This window comes from Notothenia rossii, assembly GCF_949606895.1.
Source record: "Notothenia rossii genome assembly, chromosome: 2".
Classification (NCBI taxonomy): domain Eukaryota; kingdom Metazoa; phylum Chordata; class Actinopteri; order Perciformes; family Nototheniidae; genus Notothenia; species Notothenia rossii.
Genome location: NC_136904.1, coordinates 74292269 through 74314630, shown reverse-complemented (window position 1 = coordinate 74314630; position 22362 = coordinate 74292269). Strand labels below are relative to the sequence as shown.

The following is a 22362-nucleotide window of genomic DNA, read 5'->3' as shown; positions in this document are numbered from 1 at the left end:
TTGTCCTCAGGGAAAACCTCCCCGGGAGGTCCATGGGTAGGGCCACCGTTTGAGTTAGTAGCATGGGTCTGGGGGGGAAAGAACTGGAGGAGGGAGCTAGCTGTGATGCTAAGGCTGCTGTTGACTTGAGCTGGAAAGCTATATCCACTGCTCTTGCTGAAATTAGCTCGTCTGTCATCATTAGCAACTTTTCTCTAAATTTCGGGCTATTAGTGTGCTCAGCCAGCTGATCCCATATGAGTTCATCTTCCAGCGCCCCAAATGTATAAAGGCTGGCTAGTCCCCTCAGATCAGCCACCTAATGGTCGACGGACTCACCCGCCTGTTGCCGAAGTTGCCGGAAAACAATCCGCCGGAGCATAACATTTTGTGGAGCAGCAAAGTGTCCAGTTAGCAGTGTAACACAGTCCTCATATTTCGGAGCGGGTCCGAGAGTCCAAAAAATCCGCTGTCCCTCGCTGCCCAGCGTGTGTATCAGCAGGGCTTTCTTCCTGTCATCGTTAGCATCAGCTAGCTCCGCGGCTACTATGAACGTTTCGAAGGACTCAAGCCAGCGAACCCACGGGATCGGTGGTTCGCCAGGCAGCGCGAGGAACGGGGAGAGAGGTGAGAGTAGAGAATCCATAATCCTCGTCGCCAATGTTGTGTTTAATAAACTATAGACTACGGCTTTTGAGTTGACCGTTTATTGAACCAGCTGCCATGGCTTCACAACAACAACTACCGGTTCACACATTACATTACATTACATTACATTGCATTTAGCTGACGCTTATATCCAAAGCGACTTACAATAAGTGCATTCGACCAGGAAGATACAACCTTGAAGAAAACAGAATCATATAAGTACATCAGGTTTCATAGAGCCAAACATTTCAAGCGCTACTCAACTGGCTTTAGATAAGCCAGCCCTTTATTAGTATATAAGTGCTTTGTTAGTAATTCAATCGCTCGAAGTGGAGTCTAAAGAGATGAGTTTTCAGTCTGCGCCGGAAGATGTGTAAGCTTTCTGCTGTCCTGATTTCAATGGGGAGCTCATTCCACCATTTTGGAGCCAGGATAGCAAACCCACGAGTTTTTGCTGATGGGAACTTGGGTCCCCCTCGCAGTGCGGGTGCAGCGAGCTGTTTGGCTGATGCAGAGCGGAGTGCACGTGCTGGGGTGTACAGTTTAAGCATGTCCTGTATGTAGGAAGGGCCAGATCCATTCACAGCATGGTACGCAAGTACCAGTGTCTTGAAGTGGATTCTAGCAGTTACTGGAAGCCAGTGAAGGGAGCGGAGGAGCTACAGAACAATTATACAGAGTAGAATAAATGAAACAGAGAAGTCTATTTAAACAAGAATATAACTTACAGTGATTGCTGAGTCAGTATAGATAGTGTCCTCACCGGGTCTGGATGCACACTGAGTTATTCTGATTTTAAATGCGCTATTTAAATGATTTGAGGGTTTACTAACTCAAGCTGTTTTGCACTTTGCGCAATCAGCAGACTGTTCCGGCCTATTGTAATGCAGGGTTGAGGCGCGTGACCCACTGAGACCTGTCTTACAGGTTGAGTTGAGCAGATCTGAGATTTAAAATCTCTCAGAAATCGCCGTTTTAGCTACAATAACTGCAGAACAATTATACAGAGTAGAATAAATGAAACAGAGAAGTCTATTTAAACAAGAATATAACTTACAGTGATTGCTGAGTCAGTATAGATAGTGTCCTCACCGGGTCTGGATGCTCCCCAAACTCCCGGTGCCATCTTAAAGGCACAGTCACACCTGAGGTGACGCATGCATAACACTTGTGTTTGAACAGATATAGAGCTCTCAAAGAAAACACAGGAATAATCAGAGAGCGCAACATCAGTCTCCACAACCTTGGAGATGTTCAGACTCTCAGAGATAATTAAGTCCAGAGTGTGCTCCTTATTGTGCGACGGATCCGTCACATGCTGAGTCTGTCCATAGTTATCACAAAACAGTTATTTAGCCCCTTTGTGCTGGGGGTTGTCTATATGCAGACACGGCGCCAGAACAAATCTACAGAGAGGGCATTTGATTTTCATGGGAGGACACACAAAACCGTCATGTGCCGCGGGCCAGTATCGGGGTAGCTTGACGTTTCATAGAGGGTGCTCAAACATGTAGGGTTTCCCATTAATGTACCGGGCGCTACAGTGGAATTTTCTACTGCAACACTCCCCACACGCACATACACAGTGTACCCGCGACTGTTACAATGAAGGCTCGATAATCAGCTCACGGCATATAGGTGTAAGCAGGGGTAAAGTGCTACTTTTCTAAGTGGGGACTGGACCTCATATCCTCCATGGGGGTCCGGGGAAGATATATTTTTTAATATTGAAGTTAAAAGCATCAATCTGGTGCACTTTGAGAGCAAAATTAATTGATCTATACCTCTCTTCATCAACACCCATATGAGACAGAACTGTAAACAGATTTACTATTTCTTTATGGTTATTTTACTCCCCTTTTAAACTCTATTCTTGTTTTACTGTCATATAGTATTTCATACCTGTTTTTCATTTATTACTCTTATATTACTATCTGACATCACATACATCGTAGCCTTAAAGTTCACAATGTTGTTATAATTAAAAATATATATATATATTTGTTTTATAAATAAAATAAAACGTGTTTATTGGGGGAGGGCAGGGATGTCAAATGGGAGGGCCTGGCCCTCCCACGGCGCCGAGTCTGTCTACATGGATGTTAAAATCACCAACAATGACTAGACGGTCAAAGTCAATACACACTATACAGCAGTTCAGTAAAGTCATCAAAACAAATTTCACAGTATTTGGGTGTTCTATAGATATTTAGGAACATAGCTCAAGAGGAGCATTTCAGCTGAAGGGCCACATAATTAAAAGAAGCAACGTTTCCATAAGATGTCTACTTGCATTGAAGGGAATCATTGAACAAAATAGCAACTGAATCCCTTGTCTTATGCATTCTTTCCTGACGGGTTGATTCAATAAGAACCGCTGCGCTGTTATTTTGGTCTATCCAAGTTTCAGTTCAAACTTGATGTGAATTCTGTAAATGTTTAAATCAATCTTATTTAGTGCAACATATTTAATCTATAATTCATTCTTTGTCTAAATGACATTATCTGTTTATCCCGACCTGTGACCTCACTACTGCCATCAGCTTTTCAGATAAAACCTCGGCCAGCACAGTAAGGCTACTTACTGCTGTCTAAAGTATATTATTCATTTACCTCCTATGTTGATTCAACACACCAACAATAGTCATGTTTGTTGTTTACGTACATTATTAAATCAATGTTCTTCCTGTAATATCATTGGAGTTTCTAATGGCAGCCTTTACTTCTGAACCACGTGTGGCCTGTTACTAGAGATAGGGTGTTTTCTTATTTTGAAACTCTCTGAAAGTCATAACATTCAGTTATTAATATCATTTTTTTTTATTTCTGCATTGCTGCAAACTATTTTTTCAAATAAATAATGTGTATCACAATGTATAATATTAACCTTGAAATTATTTAATTCAATCCAACAGGGGTTTGGTTGGCTTCTAAAAAAGAGCATTGGCGACTTGTTTTTTTGTTTTGATACAAGGACTACACCGACACATCTCAGTTTGAAGTCACATGGTACCAATGTCATTGCAGGCTAATGCCATGGGAGAAAATGAACAACTGCCAGCACGTTATGTAAGGCAATGATTGGACACAGAACAGAAAGCACCTTTGTATCTCCCATCATTAAGGTCGTGCAAATGCAATTTCTGATGTTTGCAGCGTGGAACAAAAGGGGCACTAAAGATTGTAACTAATGCATCAGCACTTCAATGGTCTGGCTTGTTTGAAGCAAATATATCTGCACTTTTCTTCTGAATCTTTATGCTTTATTGCACTTATTATAAGTCACTTTGGATAAAGCGTTAGCTTACTCAAATGTAATGTAATGTTAAAATGTAATCTAAAATAACAATTGAAATTAAGTTTTGATGATGAATAATGTTTCAGTAGTTACTATGTTTACTCTGTCAGGGCTAAGTGGGACTACAAACTACAGACTTTTTGTTTTTGCTCTCACTTTGCTGTGTTACTTTGTGATTTGGCTGGTAAATTTGACCCTTATTGTGTCCATCATTGTGCACAAAAAGCTTCACGAGCCCATGTATATCTTCCTGTGTAATCTGTGTATAAATGGACTTTATGGGACAGCAGGCTTTTACCCAAAGTTCCTGATTGATCTTCTGTCTACCACTCATGTTATTTCATATGCTGGATGTCTTCTGCAGGGTTTTGTGTTGCACTCTTCAGTTGCTGCAGATTTTTCTTTTCTCGTGCTGATGGCCTACGACAGGTATGTGGCTATATGTCGACCTCTGGTGTACCACTCTGTCATGACTAAAGAGAAAGTTGGTGTGTTTGTGTTTTTGGCTTGGTTAATACCCATTTTTTTGGTGTTCATGGGTACAATAACAACATCTAGAACAAGTTTATGTGGCTCACAAATACCGAGAATCTACTGTGTTAACTGGTTGATAGGTAAACTAGCTTGCTCTGCTTCCATTGCAAACATTGTTATTCCAGCTTTTAATTATACATTTTATTTCGGTCATTTTATGTTTGTTGGTTGGTCTTATATACATCTGATCAGAACATGCAAAGCCTCCAAAGAGAACTGGAGTAAATTTATGCAGACATGTGTACCACATTTATTCTGTTTAGCAGTGGGTGTTGTTTCTTTGCTTTTTGATTTGTTGTATATGCGATTTGGCTCAAAAGGACTGCCGCAAAGTGCCCAGAATTTTATGGCAATGCAGTTTATCATTGTTCCTCCAATTATCAATCCTCTGATGTATGGTTTCAAATTGACACAAATAAGACAAATAATTAAAATTGCTCTGTGTGGTAGAGGATCAGTTGTTGGATTAAAGTCATGAGCTGTTCACAAAGGAAAGTTCAACTTGTATAAACAAATGTGTGCAGAAAACTGTTAATCTTTAGATAAAATAAAATGAACAGAGTATAAGGGCCAATTCAGCATTTAGAGAGTGAAAGAAAGTAGTTTAGACTGGACAGCCTGTCTGTCTCTTAGGACTGAATGTACCTTAAGTTATCTTTATCACTACAATCATATTTCAAATGTTCCTCCTAATGTATCTCACATTTACTATATGTTAATAGTTTAGATTTCAATACATCTGTATCTTATCGTAAAACATATGATTTGTTACACACAGGTGTGTTTCTTTTGAGTAGTTGCACAATATTGTTATTCTCAGATCAGTGTGTGGGCTCAGTGTTGCTCAAGAACATATCCATAATTTAATAGAATTTCTCCCTATTCTTCCAATCATTAATCCCATCATACATATATATGGTTTTAAATTGTAGCAAATTAACAGAAATATATGGTTTCTATGTGATGAGTGTCTTAAGACTAGGCCAGTAAAGCTAATACGTTTAGCCAGTTGTCATTGAGTCGTTCCCAGAGATGTTGAGTGGGTCCTCAATAGGTCTTTTTCTTAAGAAAAACGTTAGTGTTAAACCTGTGTTTGATGCTATGTAAAAATTGTTATATCAGTGTGTGTTCAAAATGTATCTGAAAATAAATCAAATAAAACCCAAAATCTAATAACTTCATTTCCAAAATTTGGTACAAATAAAATGTGATATAAGTTGAAGTCAGAAAGTATGTGAAACCTGATATAAGACATGACACTTGACTAAGACATAAGTAAAACACTGAAAGTATGGTTTTTACATTATACAAGAAAAATGGTGTAGCAACAGCATTCAGGCTCTCTCTCCCATGATTGTTGAGACTATGAGCATGGTAGGGGCCACACACAGGCTCCGATGAGCTCCAGGGAGGTGACGGAGGAAAACTCCTGAGAGGTTTCTCAATACTCCAATTTCCCCTCCTCGACTCCTCTCCTCGAGACTTGGTGCCGCCCACAGGAGATGCGAGCGGAGGACTGAGGAGGGGAACTGAGGAGAGAGGAGGGGAAGCAGCAGGCGGTTAGAGAAATGAGAACTCCTCTCCTCTGAGCGGTCATTTTAAAGAGACGTCCATTAATGATGACAGGAGGCACAGCAGCACTCTGATGGACAGATGTGTTCATGACGACTTATATATATTTACTTTTAATTCATTGACAGTGCGGTATAATGAGACAGTAACAGGCTACAGATGCGGACATATACACACATATATATTTATATAAATATATACAATTTCAGAATCAAAAAAGTATGAGAGCACTCTCATAATAACGTAACACAATCAGAGACTGGATATATCCCCCCCCCCCTCCCCCTCTCTCTGGTCGCTGAAATGGGGAATTGAAATTATGGGCCAAAAGTTGTACAAGTATTAAAAGTAAGCATAGGACACCAAACCAACTGAGACCCGTCTGTCCGCCGCATCTACGCACTGTACAACAACACACACCTACACACTGTACCACACACACCTACTGCTCCTAAAGCATATTCAGGATACAGCCGTTGTGTATTTTATTATGTGAAGCACTAAATGGTCTTAGAAAAATATCGACTCTTTGTTTGTAGATATCTACTAAACTACAGCATACAAATACAGAAAGTAATGTAGGCCTGTTATACTGAGTGATATATATTTTACACACTTCTCAGCTTTCTGCACAGACCTCACAACTGTTCTCACTGTAAACATCGCGTTGCGATGAAAGCAGTTACTAAAATAATATCCAAGGGATGCATGCAGAGCTGTCATTGGCTGAGATAAGTCCGGCCGTGCGTCACGCCTCCACCGTTCCCGGAAATGCATCCGTGGAGGAGCCGTGGAGGATGCATCAGTGTCTCCTCGGTTAGAGCTCCTACAGAGAGCATCCTCGAGGCTCGATGCTCGGTCCTCAAAGTGCATTTAGAGAAATGAGATGTCCTTCAAAATGGCGAGCTGAAATTAATTTCCGGGTCACTACCGGAGGACCGAGGAGTCGAGGAGTCGAGGAGTCGAGGAGTCGAGGAGGGGAAATTTGAGTATTGAGAAACCTCTCTGGTCTGTAGGATGCACAGAGTTTAACTTTAAGGGGGCTTTATGTGTACAGGAATTAACGATCCACTTCAGAAGGTGGCTTTAACTTCAGGTTCCTTCCCTAAAAAAAATGACTTTCTCTTTACAGCCATATAATCAATGTGTGCCACCAGCTTCAGGTAACAGGCTAAGGGACTGGAGTAATAAAAAAAAGAGAATTACAGTAGGTCTAATTTAGTTGTATTACATACTTTCTTTTAATAACCGTATTATTTTTTCACATTTAACCTTCTGAATTTAAATTGATGACGAGTTCAGTGTGTCCTGTCAGCCTTTATCTACAGGATGCATAACTATTAACATATCTATATAACATATCATATCATCTGTTAGGGTCATAAGTTCTTCTGTGGGGAGAACTAACATGCAAGAAGTTCAAAGAAACAAAATATAGTAAACAATTTGAGTAAAGTTACCGGGCTCTCATATGTCAATCAGCCATCTCTAGCTGCTGTGGGGACTTAAAAAAAAGTCGCAAACTTTGCAGTAGGTTTTAATCTTGAGCAAATCTGTTGCAGGGCAGAGCTAAGCTAAAGATAATATAGACAATGTTACTTTAGCTTAAATAAACAACAGCATTTCAAGCAGCAACTCAGAACAAACTAATTATGTTACCATTGCTGCAAACTATTTTTTCAAAGAAATAATGTGTATGTGCAGGGTCCATGTATAATATTAACCTTAAATTATGTAATTCAATCCAACAGGGCTTTGGTTGGCTATTAAAAAAGAGCATTGGCGACTTGTTTTTTTGTTTTGATACAAGGACTACACCGACACATCTCAGTTTGAAGTCACATGGTACCAATGTCATTGCAGGCTAATGCCATGGGAGCAAATGAACAACTGCCAGCACGGTATGTAAAGCAATGATTGGACACAGAACAGAAAGCACCTTTGTATCTCCCATCATTAAGGTCGTGCAAATGCAATTTCTGATGTTTGCAGCGTGGAACAAAAGGGGCACTAAAGAGTGTAACTAATGCATCAATACTTCAATGGTCTGGCTTGTTTGAAGCAAATATATCTGCACTTTTCTTCTGAATATTTATGGTTTATTGCACTTATTGTAACTTTGGATAAAGCGTTAGCTTACTCAAATGTAATGTAATGTTAAAATGTAATCTAAAATAACAATAGAAATTAAGTTTTGATGATGAATAATGTTTCAGTAGTTACTATGTTTACTCTGTCAGGGTTAAGTGGGACGACAAACTACAGAGTTGTTCTTTTTGCTCTCACTTTGCTGTGTTACTTTGTGATTTGGCTGGTAAATTTGACCATTATTGTGACCATCATTGTGCACAAAAAGCTTCACGAGCCCATGTATATCTTCCTGTGTAATCTGTGTATAAATGGACTTTATGGGACAGCAGGCTTTTACCCAAAGTTCCTGATTGATCTTCTGTCTACCACTCATGTTATTTCATATGCTGGATGTCTTCTGCAGGGTTTTGTGTTGCACTCTTCAGCTGCTGCAGATTTCTCTTTTCTCGTGCTGATGGCCTACGACAGGTATGTGGCTATATGTCGACCTCTGGTGTACCACTCTTTCATGACTAAACAGAAAGTTGGTGTCCTTGTGTTTTTTGCCTGGCTGGTTCCTTTTTACATGTTGTTCATGAGCACAATAACAACATCAACATCAAGGATATGTGGCTCAAAAATACCGAAAATCTACTGTGTTAATTTTTTAGTTGCTAATCTAGCTTGCTCTGCCTCCATTGCAAACATTGTTATTCCAGCTTTGAATTATACATTTTATTTCTGTCATTTCATGTTAGTTGGTTGGTCTTATATACATCTGATCAGAACATGCAAAGCCTCCAAAGAGAACTGGAGTACATTTATGCAGACATGTGTACCACATTTATTCTGTTTAGCAGTGGGTGTTGTTTCTTTGCTTTTTGATTTGTTGTATATGCGATTTGGCTCAAAAGGACTGCCACAAAGTGCCCAGAATTTTATGGCAATGCAGTTTATCATTGTTCCTCCAATTATCAATCCTCTGATGTATGGTTTCAAATTGACACAAATAAGACAAATAATTAAAAGTGCTCTGTGTGGTAGAGGATCAGTTGTTGGATTAAAGTCATGAGCTGTTCATAAAGGAAAGTTCAGTTTGTATATACAAATGTGTGCAGAAAACCCCAATATGTCTAACAGAACTGTTAATCTTTAGATAATGTAACATGTGCAGAGTATAAAGCCCAACTCAGTACTTAGAGAGTGAAAGAAAGTAGTTTAGAGGGGACAGCCTATCTTTCTCTTACGCGTGTGAAGCAGGCCAACCATAAGTTATCTTTATCACTACAATCATATCTTAAATGATCCTGCTAATGTATCTCACATTTACTATATTTTAATAGTTTGGATTTCAATACATCTGTATTTTATCATAAAACATATGATTCGTTTCACACAGGTGTGTTTCTTTTGAGTAGTTGCACAATATTGTTATTCTCAGATCAGTGTGTGGGCTCAGTGTTGCTCAAGAACATATCCATAATTTAATCGGAATATAGTTTCTCCCTTTTCCTCCAATCATTATTCCCATCATACATATATATGGTTTCTATGTGATGAGTGTCTTAAGACTAGGGCAGTAAAGCTAATACGTTTTTGAAAATGGAGTGAGTCCTCTGCACCAGCTGGTTGTCATTGAGTCGTTCCCAGAGATGTTGAGTTGGTCCTCAATAGGTTTTTTTCTTAAGAAAAACATTAGTGTTAAACCTGTGTTTGATGCTATGTAATAATGGTTATAGTTACAGTGTGTGTTCAAAATGTATCTGAAAATAAATCAAATAAAACCGAAAATCTGAAAACATAATTTACAAAACTTGGTACAAATAAAATGTGATATAAGCTGAAATCAGAAAGTTTAAAGCCGAAATGTGAAACTTGAAACATATAAAACATGAGCCTTGACTAAGACATAAGTAAAACAATAAGGTGCTGCCCACACTGCATTTGTGTAGACTGTTGAGGATTGACAGAGTTGAACTTTAAGGGGGCTTTATGTGTACAGGAATTAACGATCCGCTTCAGAAGGTGGCTTTAACTTCAGGTTCTGTCCCTAAAAAGAATGACTTTCTCTTTGAAGTCATATCATCAATGTGTGCCACCAGCCTCAGGCAACAGGCTGAGGGACTGAAGTAAACAAAAAAGAGAATTACAGTAGGTCTATTCTAGTTATATTACATACTTTCTTTTAATAACCGTATTATCTTTTCACACAACCTTCTGAATTTGCATTGATGACGAGTTCAGTGTGTCCTGTCAGCCTTTATCTACAGGATGCATAACTATTAACATATCTATATATGTACATATCATATCATATGTTAGGGTCATAAGTTATTCTGTAGAAGGGAACTAACATGCAAGAAGTTCAAAGAAAAAAAACAAGGCATACAATTTGAGTAAAGTTACCGAGCTCCCATATGTCAACCAATCTCTTCGGACATCACGTCACCAAAGAAGAGGAAGTCCTCCTCGCTTTGAATGTGAACGTTGTCACAATTTCCCATGCAAGTTACAGTTAGGTTAGTTATTATTAGTTGAATAGTTACTGCAAAAGGGGCAATTAGTCCATCTGAAGCTGCTCTGGGGACATGAAAACAAAAAAAGTGGCAAACTTTGCAGTAGATTTTAATCTAATCAATGTTACTTCATTGTCCGTATTAAATAAACAACAGCATTTCCAGCAGCAACTCAGAAAAAAAGGATCTACCTCATTATGTTACTTTGGTGGATCTATGCACCCATGCAGTAACTGGAATGCTTTGAAGGAAAAGGGAGCATTTTGTCAATGATGTCGGATAAGAAAGACTGTCGTGCATTTTTCAATTCCTAATTATAAAAGCCAAGTCTCTCTTTATAGATTTCAAAATAAACCTAGAGATTTATTTTTCGCCACTTTCGTTCAGCTATTTGACACTTTTTTCTGTTCTCACGGTCATGGCCTTTCTCCATGGAGATATTTTCTTCCAGGACACCTGGCATTTATAACATTTAAAATGTTTTAGTTAAAATGATCTACCAGCTCATTTACAGAGATGTTAGTGAGGGCAAGTTTGGAAGAATAATTCTGAATAATTTCATTTAATTTCAAACCTTTGTTTAATCAGATTGGTCCCTTGAGATCATCCATCCATCCATCTTCTCCCGCTTATCCGTGGTCGGGTCGCGGAGGTAGCAGATCCAGCAGAGAGCCCCAAACTTTCTTTCCCTGGCCACATCAACCAGCTCTGACTGGGGGATCCCAAGGCGCTCCCAGGCCAGCGAAGAGATATAATCCCTCCATCTGGTTCTAGGTCTACCCCTTGGTCTCTTCCCAGCTGGACGTGCCTGGAACACCTCCCTAGGGAGGCGCGCAGGTGGCATCCTAACTAGGTGCCCGAACCACCTCAACTGGCTCCTTTCGACGCGAAGGAGGAGCGGTTCAACTCCGAGTCCCTCCCGGATGACCCTTGAGATCATAGATCTCTTTTTCAAGGGAGACCTGCAGCATATAAGTTCCACATGAAACATAAAACAATAAAGGACATCATACATTATATTTACAGGATACATTTACATAGTTATAGACATTTATAAGTGCCCATAGTATCAACGAGCATTTCATTTAGCTTTAAAAACACTCAGTTTCAATTCTTGCTGAAGATTGTTCCAAGCAAGTGGAGCTGCGCACATAAAATCTGTCTTACCTAAGACACTCCTTGCTCTTGGTACATCTAACAATACTACATCATGCGATCTCAGACAATAGCTGCTTGCAACTCTCTGTGTTATCAGAGAGCAGATATAATACGGGAGTTTACCCAACAAAGCTTTATAAATAAACGTGTACCAATGACTGAGCCTCTTTACAGTAATTGATGGCAAACCTGCCTTGGCATACAGGGTACAGTGATGTGTAAGTGCTTTACAATTTGTGACAAATCTCAGTGCGCTGTGATAGGCGGCATCTAACTTGTTCAGGCAATAGGCAGATGCATTCATATACAACAAATCACCTTAGGTAAAAAGGTCACAGTGACTAGCCTTTTCCTGGCCTCAAGCGAGAAACAGGACTTGTTTCGGAAAAAGAAACCTAGTCTAACCCTCAGTTTTTTAAGCAGGTTATTGACATTAAGTTTAAAAGTAAGACAATCATCAAGCCAAGGTATTTATAACAGGTAACCACTTCAAGTACTTGTCCTTGCATAGTAACAATATCTAAAACAGGCTCTGGTGTCTTTTTAGCTTTAGAAAAGAGCATTACCTTGGTTTTATCAACATTTAAAAGAAGCTTAAGCTCAGCGAGCTTAGACTGAATAATGTTAAAAACAGCCTGTAATTTAACACCAGCCTCCTTAATGGAGGGACATGCACAGTACATAACGGTATCGTCCGCATAAAAATGTAAAGTAGCTTCATCCACATTTTCACCTAAACTGTCAATATATATGGAGAATAAAAGTGGACCTAAAACAGAACCTTGAGGAACACCATTAGCAATGTTTAACCACTCAGAAGACAGCAAATCAAACTGAACATATTGGGACCTTTCAGAGAGGTAGTTCACAAACCACCCCACTGCATAGCTGGATATGCCAATACTGAGTAGCCTCTGCTTTACGATGCGATGATCGACGGTATCAAACGCTTTGGAAAGGTCAATAAATAGAGCTGCACAATTCTGCTTATTATCTAAAATACTCGTAATGTCATTCACCACTTTCATTGTGGCAGTGATGGTGCTATGTTGCTTTCTGAAACCTGACTGATGTTTGGACAGGATATTATTTTTACATAAAAACTCCTTTACTTGTTCACTCACTAGGCGTTCTAGCACCTTCACCAGAACTGACCATTTAGAGATTGGCCTATAGTTATTTAAAATAGTTGCCTCCCCTCCTTTTAGTAAAGGCAAGACATAAGCTGACTTCCATAATTTTGCAATTGCATTTGTGCTGAGGGAGAGGTTAAAAAGAGTAGTGAGAGGAGGAGCAATAAAATCTGCAGCTATCTTTAAAAAGAAAGGTTCTACGTTGTCCGGGCCAGCCGGTTTCTTAGGATCTAGCTTGGTTAAGGCTTCATGAACAACATTAACAGTAAAAGGAGTAAAACTGAAAGGGTTTTCCAGACCACATTGTTCAGAGTCACGAATTGAGGTGTTCACAGAAGCAGAGTCAAACAGGACACAAAATGTTTATTAAAGCAATTTAACGTGGCCCTGTCCGATATAGAGCCAGATGCTGTGGTAAGGCACGGAGGTAGGTCATTACGGATCTCACCGGTGGATATCGATTTTATGGCTTTCCAAAATTTCCGAGGATTATTTAGGTTTTCTGTGGTAACTGACAAATAGTACTTTGACTTAGCACTTTTAACATGTGAAGTGAAGCTATTTCTTAGCTGCCTAAAACACAGCCATTCTACCTCTGAGCCTGATTGCCTAGCCTTTGCCCAGGCCTTGTTTCTTTCATGAAGGAGACTAGACAGTTCAGCAGAAAACCAAGGATTGTCTCGTCCCTTTACTCTAAATTTACGCAGGGGTGCATGTCTATCAATGATCTCCAATAATAAATAAACATTTCCCTTGTGTTTTCAGTTAAATACCATTTTGTGGTTACCACTTTTTGAACTTGTTGTTGTGTTTAATAAGACTATGGACTACGACTTTTGAGTTGAACATTTATTGAACCAGCTGCCATGGCTTCACATAAACAACTAACTGTATCCAGTTCACACATCCCCAAACTCCCGGTGCCATCTTAAAGGCACAGTCACACCTGATGTGACGCATACATAGCATTTACCCCCCACGTGTTTTTGCTGATGGGAACTTGGGTCCCCCTCGCAGTGCGGGTGCAGCGAGCTGTTTGGCCGATGCAGAGCGGAGTGCACGTGCTGGGGTGTACGGTTTAACCATGTCCTGGATGTAGGAAGGGCCAGATCCATTCACAGCATGGTGCGCAAGTACCAGTGTCTTGAAGTGGATTCTAGCAGTTACCGGAAGCCAGTGAAGGGACGGAGGAGCGGCGTGGTGTGGGAGAATTTTGGAAGGTTGAAGACCAGACGAGCTGCTGCATTCTGGATGAGCTGCAGAGGTCGGATGGCACATGCAGGTAGACCAGCCAGGAGGGAGTTACAGTAGTCTAGGCGTGAGATGACGAGAGCCTGGACCAGAACCTGAGCTGATTTCTGGGTCAGCTGGGGACGTATCCTCCTGATGTTGTAAAGCGTATATCTGCAGCAGCGGGTTGTAGCAGCAATGTTTGCAGTGAAGGACAGTTTGTTATCTAGGATCAAACCCAGATTCCTTGCAGTCTGAGTCGGGGAAACAACAGAGGTGCCGATGTTGATTGTTAGGTCAAGAGTGGGACAATCTTTTCCCGGAAGGAAAAGCAGTTCAGTCTTGTCAAGGTTGAGCTTGAGGTGATGAGCAGACATCCACCGAGAGATGTCTGCTGGGCAAGCAGAGATGCGTGCGACGACTTGGGTCTCTGAGCGGGGAAAGGACAGAATTAGTTGGGTGTCGTCAGCGTAGCAGTGGTATGAAAAACCATTACCCCAGAGAGTCACAATATAGTCTTCCAAGTATCTTGGTCTGACCCGCACACGGGCTGGACGAGCTTCAGGATGAACCACTGGCTCAACCGGCTCAGTCGGGAACCCGGCTGGACCCCGCAACTGCTCATCAGGGAAAAGCAAAGTCCTCCCCCCAGGCCCTGGGTCCACAATGGGGGGCGGTGCCACCTTCAGAAGCCAGCTTGTGTGCCACCGTGATCCGTCGGCCAGACGAAAGGTGGCTGACCCCGGTTGAGCGGTGACCTACATCGGCACCGTCCAGAAGGATAGCAGCTTGTGGTCCCGGTTAGGAGGGTGAATCCTGACCCAGTCCCCCACTGTGAAGGGATGCGCTCTCACCCTCCGTCTCTTGACGAACCGCTGCCTCATGTGACGGTGAGCCTCTGCGACCCTGGCGCTCTGGCAGGGTGCTGCTGCTGGCGTGACGGCCTTTGAGGCCCTTAGCCGATCCAAAGGGAGCTGCAGCTCACGGCCCATCATCAAGAGGGCTGGGGAGCTGCCGGTAGTTGGATGCGGCGTCAGTGAAGCAGGGTGCGGAGCAGCGCGGCTGAGAACGGAAGACCATCTGCCAGGTGTGCTCTGACCCCGTTCTTTAGGGTTTGGTTGAACCTTTCCAACCCCCATTTGCTTGCGGGTGGTAGAAAGCTGAGACAAATTGTGGGCCGTTATCTGTAGTGATGCTGTTAGGACTGCCCCACCGAGCAAACAGAGAGGAGAGAAAGTATGTGACCACCCGAGCCGTTACGGACCCCGTGGCGACCACCTCTGGCCATTTTGAATGGAGCTCGTAGGCCTCCAGGAGGAAGCGAGGGTGGTGTGGGACGCCATGGAGCTTCCCACAGATGTCCATCTGGATATGCTCCCAAGGCGCGCCAACTGCAAGGGCTGCAGGGGCAATGGGGGCGATAGGGGTTCCGGGCCAGTTTTGCCACTGACCAGGCAGGCCGTGCACTCCTTCACCATTGTCTCTATATCTCGATCCCCAAAAACTCGATGGCTGGAACGGCGAAGGTGCACTTTTCCCCATTTAGCGTGAGGTTGCGACTGGCGAGGACGTCCAGCACCCTCTCCAGGCGTTCGTCATGAATGGCCGGGTCTGTCTATCGGATGTAAAAATCACCAACAGTGGCAAACCGTCAGGGCCTTCAAGGTATTCAGAGAATACCCTGGAACACTCAGATAAAACAAACAAAAAATAGATTTTATATAAATAAAATGTATATAAAATGAATAAATTATGTTTGTCCTTCTCGGACCATGCACTACGCATTTCAGTGGTTTTGTGTTAGAAAAGAAAGCAACCAATCAGATCTTGTTCTCTGGGTAGAATATCCTTCAACCAAGGTATTCTACATCCTTGATCGAATGCCCTGGCCGTTGTACTAAATGAGAGCGTACGTTTGGACTGAAAATTAATTGAAAAGACCTTATAATGCCAGGGGGTGGGCGGGGCGGCGGCGGTGTGTCTACAGAAGGTCCAGTTGTGATAGACACGGTTCGCCACTGATCACCAACAATGACTAGACGGTCAAAGTTAATACACACTATACAGTAGTTCAGTAAAGTCATCAAAACAAATTGCACAGTATTTGGGTGTTCTATAGATATTTAGGAACATAGCTCAAGAGGAGCATTTCAGCTGAAGGGCCACATATTCAAAAGAAGCAAAGTTTCCATAAGATGTCTACTTGCATTGAAGGGAATCATTGAACAAAATAGCAACTGAATCCCCTGTCTTATGCATTCTTTCCTGACTCATAAACAGTGGCGGAGCTGGGGGGTGGCTGGTAGTGGCTACGGCCACCCCCAGCTGACTCCTGGCCACCCTATCGGCCACCCCAAACACCCTCACCACGGGGGCCCAAACTATTTTAGAACATTAAGAAAAAAATATTTAGTAACCTTTCATCAAGAATTAACATTAATATTAAAACTGCGGTCGCACATGTGCGCACAGTGATGAGCGGGCCCTCGCGTCCGTGCGCCTGTCGGGGAGGGCAGCCTGTCGTCCCGGCGCCAAGCAGACGCGCGCGAGTCTACCGAAATGAGCCGTTTGTGATTTCTATCATTTTCGCGTCCCAGACTCCCAGGTCCTCCGGCAGCGACTGTTGGAGCAAACACCACAGTGGTGGTGGCTTAAAGCCCACCTCTGCTCCGCGCCGTCCGTTAGATGAGCCTGGTCACATTAATAAGAAGAAGGAGTTCAAAACACCGGCATAAAAGTTATAACAATAATCTGATTTTAATGGTAAAAAAAAACAATACGAAATACAGAGTGCCCTGTAACAGAGCACTCCGGGCTCCCCGCTCTACTGCCGTGCGATACAGATATCGGGACCAGCCAGTCATAAACAGGGGGCCCCGTGCATGAATAAACATCAGTATACATAGACAGATTTGGAGGCAGTCGATTTCACTCCTAAGCGGATCAGAGTTCTGGGAAAAAGTATTTTACTTCTGAACAGAGCGTGAGAGCTTCGGAACTACCCAAGGACAGAGTCAATCTTTTATCTTGCATCTGAATTCACTCCTTTACTTTCCCAAGGAATATTTCACACAAACTATTTTTTCCCAGACAATCAAACATTGTACACAGATATATTGGTGCCCAGAAAGGACCTTGAAAAGAATATGTGTGTGTGCTGGTATCTAGGTCAGTAAGTGTGAGTGAGAAGGTTATATATATATAGGACTACTTGAAAACAGTCCCCAATAATACATGTTTACTTCAATACAGTTTAAAATAATACATGTTTACTTTAATACAGTTTAGAACAATATCTGTCCCGGAAACGGATGTCGGCGCGCCATCTCGAAGGAAAACAAATTTCTCTAAAGGCTCGTCGAGGATCGATTTTCGAGGAGGCTGTCTGGAGGTGCCGTAACCGAGGATACACTGATTTAGAGGAGAGAAGAGTCTCTCTGGAGGAGCTATAACCGAGGGTACAAAGATGTAGAGGAGAGAGGAGTCTCTCTGGAGGAGCTATAACCGAGGGTACACTGATGTATTCTCCGGAGACTATTTCAGCCAACAGTGATGTTTAAAAGAGGCGTGACGCATGGCTGGACTTATGTCAACGAAGCACAGCTCTGCAAACTGTTCCCGTTGTGATTATAAGTTATTCAAGATGATCAAATGTGCATCAGACTTTCTGCCCTTTACCGTTTGTTTGTTTACTCACTAATCACATCTCCCCTGGATGTTAGGTTATGCTTTCATTGTGAGGTGTTGTTTACAGTGAGAACAGCTACTGAGGTCAGTGCAGAAAGCAGAACAGTGTGTATAATATATATCGCTCAATAATATATGTAACAGGCCTACATTTCACAATTTATTCGTAGGCTTTAGGAGATATCTACAAATAAACAGTAGATATTTTTCATGAAACCATATAGTGCTTCACATAATAAAATATACAAGGGCTGTACCCTGATATTTAGTATATGCTTTAGGAGCTCTTTGTGTTAGTTGTACACTGTGTAGGTGTGGTGGTGTTTGTGTGTGTGTGAGAGTTGATGTGGCAGGCAGACAGGCAGGTGTCAGTAGGTTATCTGACACATAAATGGTAAAAAATTGAACATTCTCCGTTAGCCTATGAGCTCCCCGTTTGAGCGAAGGACTATTCCATCTCAATGTAGCATGACATTGTATATGCGCTTAACTTGTCCTGGATTGGAATTTTTCCGAACATTTCCCTAGGAGAAGTTTGCAAAAATGTGCTTAAGATGCATGAGAAATGCACATATTTGAAAATTGCCAAGTTTTTGGGGGGCGGGGCTAATGGAAGGCAATTTGAAATATGTCCAGATTCATAAGAGCAATGTGTATACCGCTTTTCCTGAATATTGTAAAACCTATGTGCGAGTAGTTTGGAGTAATTTTTGGCATGTAAATCGTCAAAAATGGTGTATTCGCTGTTAGCTTACGACCTCCCCGATTGAGCTAGCAACTATTTTCTTCGCAATTTAGCATGACATTGGATATGGGCTGAATTTGTGCTGGATAGGAATTTTTTTTCAAAATTTCCCTATGAGGAGTTCGCAAGAATGTGCTTAAAATGCATGAAAAACGCACATTTTTCAAAATGGCCAACTTTCTGGGGGGCGGGCTAATGAAAAGCAATTTGAAATATGTATGAAATTATAATAGCAATGTGTATACAGCTTTTCGTGAATATCGGAAAAACCATATGCGAGTAGTTTGTAGTAATTTGTGACATGTAAATAGTCAAAAATGGAATATTCTCCGTTCGCTTACGAGCTCATCGTTTGAGCGATCGATTATTCCATCGCAATTTAGCATCACATTGGATATGGGCTGAACTTGTCCTGGATTGGAATTTTTCCGATCATTCTCCTAGGAGGAGTTCGCAAGAATGTGCTTAAAATGCATGAAAAACGTAATTTTTTCAAAATGGCCTACTTCCTGGGGGGCGGGGCTAATGGAAGGCAATATGAAATATGTGTGCAATCATAATAGCAATATGTATACAGCGTTTCGTGAATATAGGAAAAACTATATGCGAGTAGTTTGGAGTAATTTGCGACATGTACATCGTCAAAAATGGTGTATTCGCTGTTAGCTTACGACCTCCACGATTGAGCTATCAAATAATTTCTTCTCAATTTAGCATCATATTGGATAGGGGATGAACTTGTCCTGGACTGGAATTTTTACGATCATTCCCCTAGGAGGAGTTCGCAAGAATGTGCTTAAAATTAATGAAAAACGCACATTTTTCAAAATGGCCGACTTCCTGAAGGGCGGGGCTAATGGAATCTATTTACAAATATGTCCGCAATTCCATGAGGAATGTCTGTGCCAAAATGCATGAAGTTCTGAGAAACTATATGTGACTACCACACAATAGGGGGCGCTAGTGAGCAGTCTTTTTGAAAAATTACATTTTTTTTTACATTCTTGAAAAGGTCGTGGGCTCTGACGTGTGTCCCAAGTTTTGCGTCCGAAGCTCATTTTATGTTATCGCAATTTCAAAAAAATGTATAGGCCACGCCCACATTCTGAATTTGTTGCGACACTTTAAATCTGAGTTCATAGTCACCCTGAGAGTATTTGTAAAAACAAAATAAAAAAAATTAGTCCATCCGCTCTTGAGTTATAAATTGGTGGTGTTTTTGGCGCCCCCTATAGTCCAAAATGAAAATGCTTGTCTGTTAGCTACGCGTAGTCCATTGTAAATAATAATTGTTATGTTTTTTTTTTAATAAGTTGACATTCAGTACTGTTAATATCTATACAGGTTTTTAATTGCACTGCTCTTTTAGCTGACATTTAGTAAATGCAGGTACATTTTTAGCAACTATTTATACTAAATCAGTTGTCCCTCCCCCTGGTGCCAGGACCAACAGATCCACCCCGAGAGTATGTGTAAAAAATAAATAAATAAATGAGTCCATCCGCTCTTGAGTTATAAATCGATGGTGTTTTTGGCGCCCACTATAGTCCAAAATGAAAATGCTTTGGTGTGCCTATTCCCCAAGGCAGACTGAACCTATCTACCAAAATATGTGATGTTTGGATACATTGTTGATGAGTTATGAGCATTTCTTTCTAAGTCCCGCCTTTTTGCGAGTACGTTTTGATTGAAGGCGGCAATATTTATCGTCCTAACATGCTCATTTTCTACGATAATGTGTCTGACCCTCCACCAATGCTGTATACGAAGTTTGGTGTTGAAAAACTAAAAATTGAAATGTAAGTCAATATTTAACTGTTTTGAATATTATGCTAATTTAAATTTAAAAAAATGAAGGCGGAGCTTAGGGTTCCAAGAGGATTATTTGTAGAACAGGTCCACCCGGATATGTGTGCAAAATTGCAGGTCATTCCGAGTTACAGTGCGACTTTGTCAATTTATTCTGAAATGGGATTTTGATAGGTGGCGCTAGCGAGCACGTTGAAACATTTCAACCCATTGACTCCAGAATGTTGCAATTTTTACCGGTCCTGGCGTCCGTGCAAAATTATACAACTTTTGAAGCATCTTAAAGGCCTCAAAAACAGGAAAGATGGCGACTAAAAATAATAATAATAATTCCTCCAATAACAATAGGTTTCCTCGCACTTCGTGTTAGGACGCCGTCGGGTCCTAGCGCTCCGTGTTCGGGCACTAATAACGTTATATTGATAATGTACTCACTAAACTTACAATTAATTTAACTTATTTTCTTCCAAAAGTTAATTATCCAAAGCCTCTGTACACCCCCTTCTATTTACATGTAATGGTTTGGTCCTGCCTCCAAACGCGGTGCAGCACCGCTGGCACTTTCTAGCAGAGAGTGAGAGCAAGAGCATGTTAGGAGCAGGGATGCTAGTACGTGCGTGCCATGTCTCAACGACTCACAAAGTCAGGCTTTCAAACGAGAAAAGAAAGGAGAGAAAGACAAGAGAGAGGGACTAAAGGGCGACAGTATGTCACCCAGTTTTTCAAAGAAAAGGTGGTTGAGTGGTGTAAATGTGTCTGTTAGCTACGCGTAGTCCATTGTAAATAATAATTGTTATGTTGTTTTTTATGAAAGCTGACATTCAATACTGTTAATATATATACAGGTTTTTAATTTCACTGCTCTTTTAGCTGACATTTAGTAAATGCAGGTACATTTTTAGCAGCTATTCATACTAAATCAGTTGTCCCTCCCCCTGGTGCCAGGACCAACAGATCCACCCCGAGAGTATGTGTAAAAAATTAGTCCATCCGCTATTGAGTTATAAATTGGTGGTGTTTTTGGCGCCCCCTATAGTCCAAAATGAAAATGCTTTGGTGTGCCTATTCCCCAAGGCAGACGGAACCTATCTACCAAAATATGTGATGTTTGGATACATTGTTGATGAGTTGTGAGCATTTATTTCTAAGCCCCGCCTTTTTGCGAGTACGTTTTGATTGACGGCGGCAATATTTATAGTCCTAACATGCTCATTTTCTACGGTAACGTATCTGACTCTCCACCGATGCTGTATACGAAGTTTGGTGTTGAAAAACTGAAAATTGAAATTTAAGTGAATATTTAACTGTTCCAGCAGTGGTGGAAATGTGTCTTATAGCTACGCATAGTCCATTGTAAATAATAATTGTTATGTTTTTTTTTTAGTAAGCTGACATTCAGTACTGTTAATATCTATACAGGTTTTTAATTTCACTGCTCTTTTAGCTGACATTTAGTAAATGCAGGTACATTTTTAGCAGCTATTCATACTAAATCAGTTGTCCCTCCCACTGGTGCCAGGACCAACAGATCCATCTCTAGACTCAGCAGCCCTGTCCCCCCATAAGTGTTATATTTTCACAGCTCAGTGTCAGTAAATATTGTGCAGTGCTGAACAAAAGGACCTTTTGACTATGTACTGTACATGTAGTCTTTTAAAAAAACAAAACATTTACTGACTTTTTTAGGATAGCTTAAAGTAATGTTGTAAAACTACAACCGGGGGCCTTATAGGGTTAAGGGCTATTGTGTATTATTATTTACTTTAAGATGTTTATTCTTAACCTATCATTTAATTTAAAAACTCTTATTTAAATAATGTGTGTGTGTCTCTTTATTCCTGATGATACACTGAGAGAATGAGCTCATAGTGCTGCTGATCACCGTAAGCTAAACAGTCTGTATATTGCATTACATTTTTATAATGTAAGCTTCGTTGATACTTTGCCTGCGGGAATACGAAAAAAATAGTTAGATATACTGAA

General features: G+C 41.1%; 2 protein-coding genes across 2 annotated transcripts in view; both read left to right on the top strand.

Annotated features, from left to right (window-relative positions):
• Positions 1-3992: 3992 nt before the first annotated feature.
• On the top strand, positions 3993-4957 carry LOC307030114 (olfactory receptor 1D5-like; the record flags this gene model as incomplete). Its single annotated transcript, XM_079666342.1, has 1 exon — positions 3993-4957. The coding sequence occupies one exon, from the start codon at positions 3993-3995 to the stop codon at positions 4935-4937; it is 945 nt and encodes a 314-aa protein (XP_079522468.1). The 3' UTR covers positions 4938-4957.
• Positions 4958-8255: 3298 nt separating this feature from the next.
• The window catches only part of LOC307027925 (olfactory receptor 4B13-like), a gene marked incomplete at its 5' end in the record, with an annotated part of 66331 nt that continues 52224 nt past the window's right edge, over positions 8256-22362 (top strand). The window contains one exon of the mRNA XM_079662619.1: positions 8256-8525. Coding sequence (XP_079518745.1) covers positions 8256-8525 — 270 coding nt within the window. The remainder of the gene's footprint in view (positions 8526-22362) is intronic.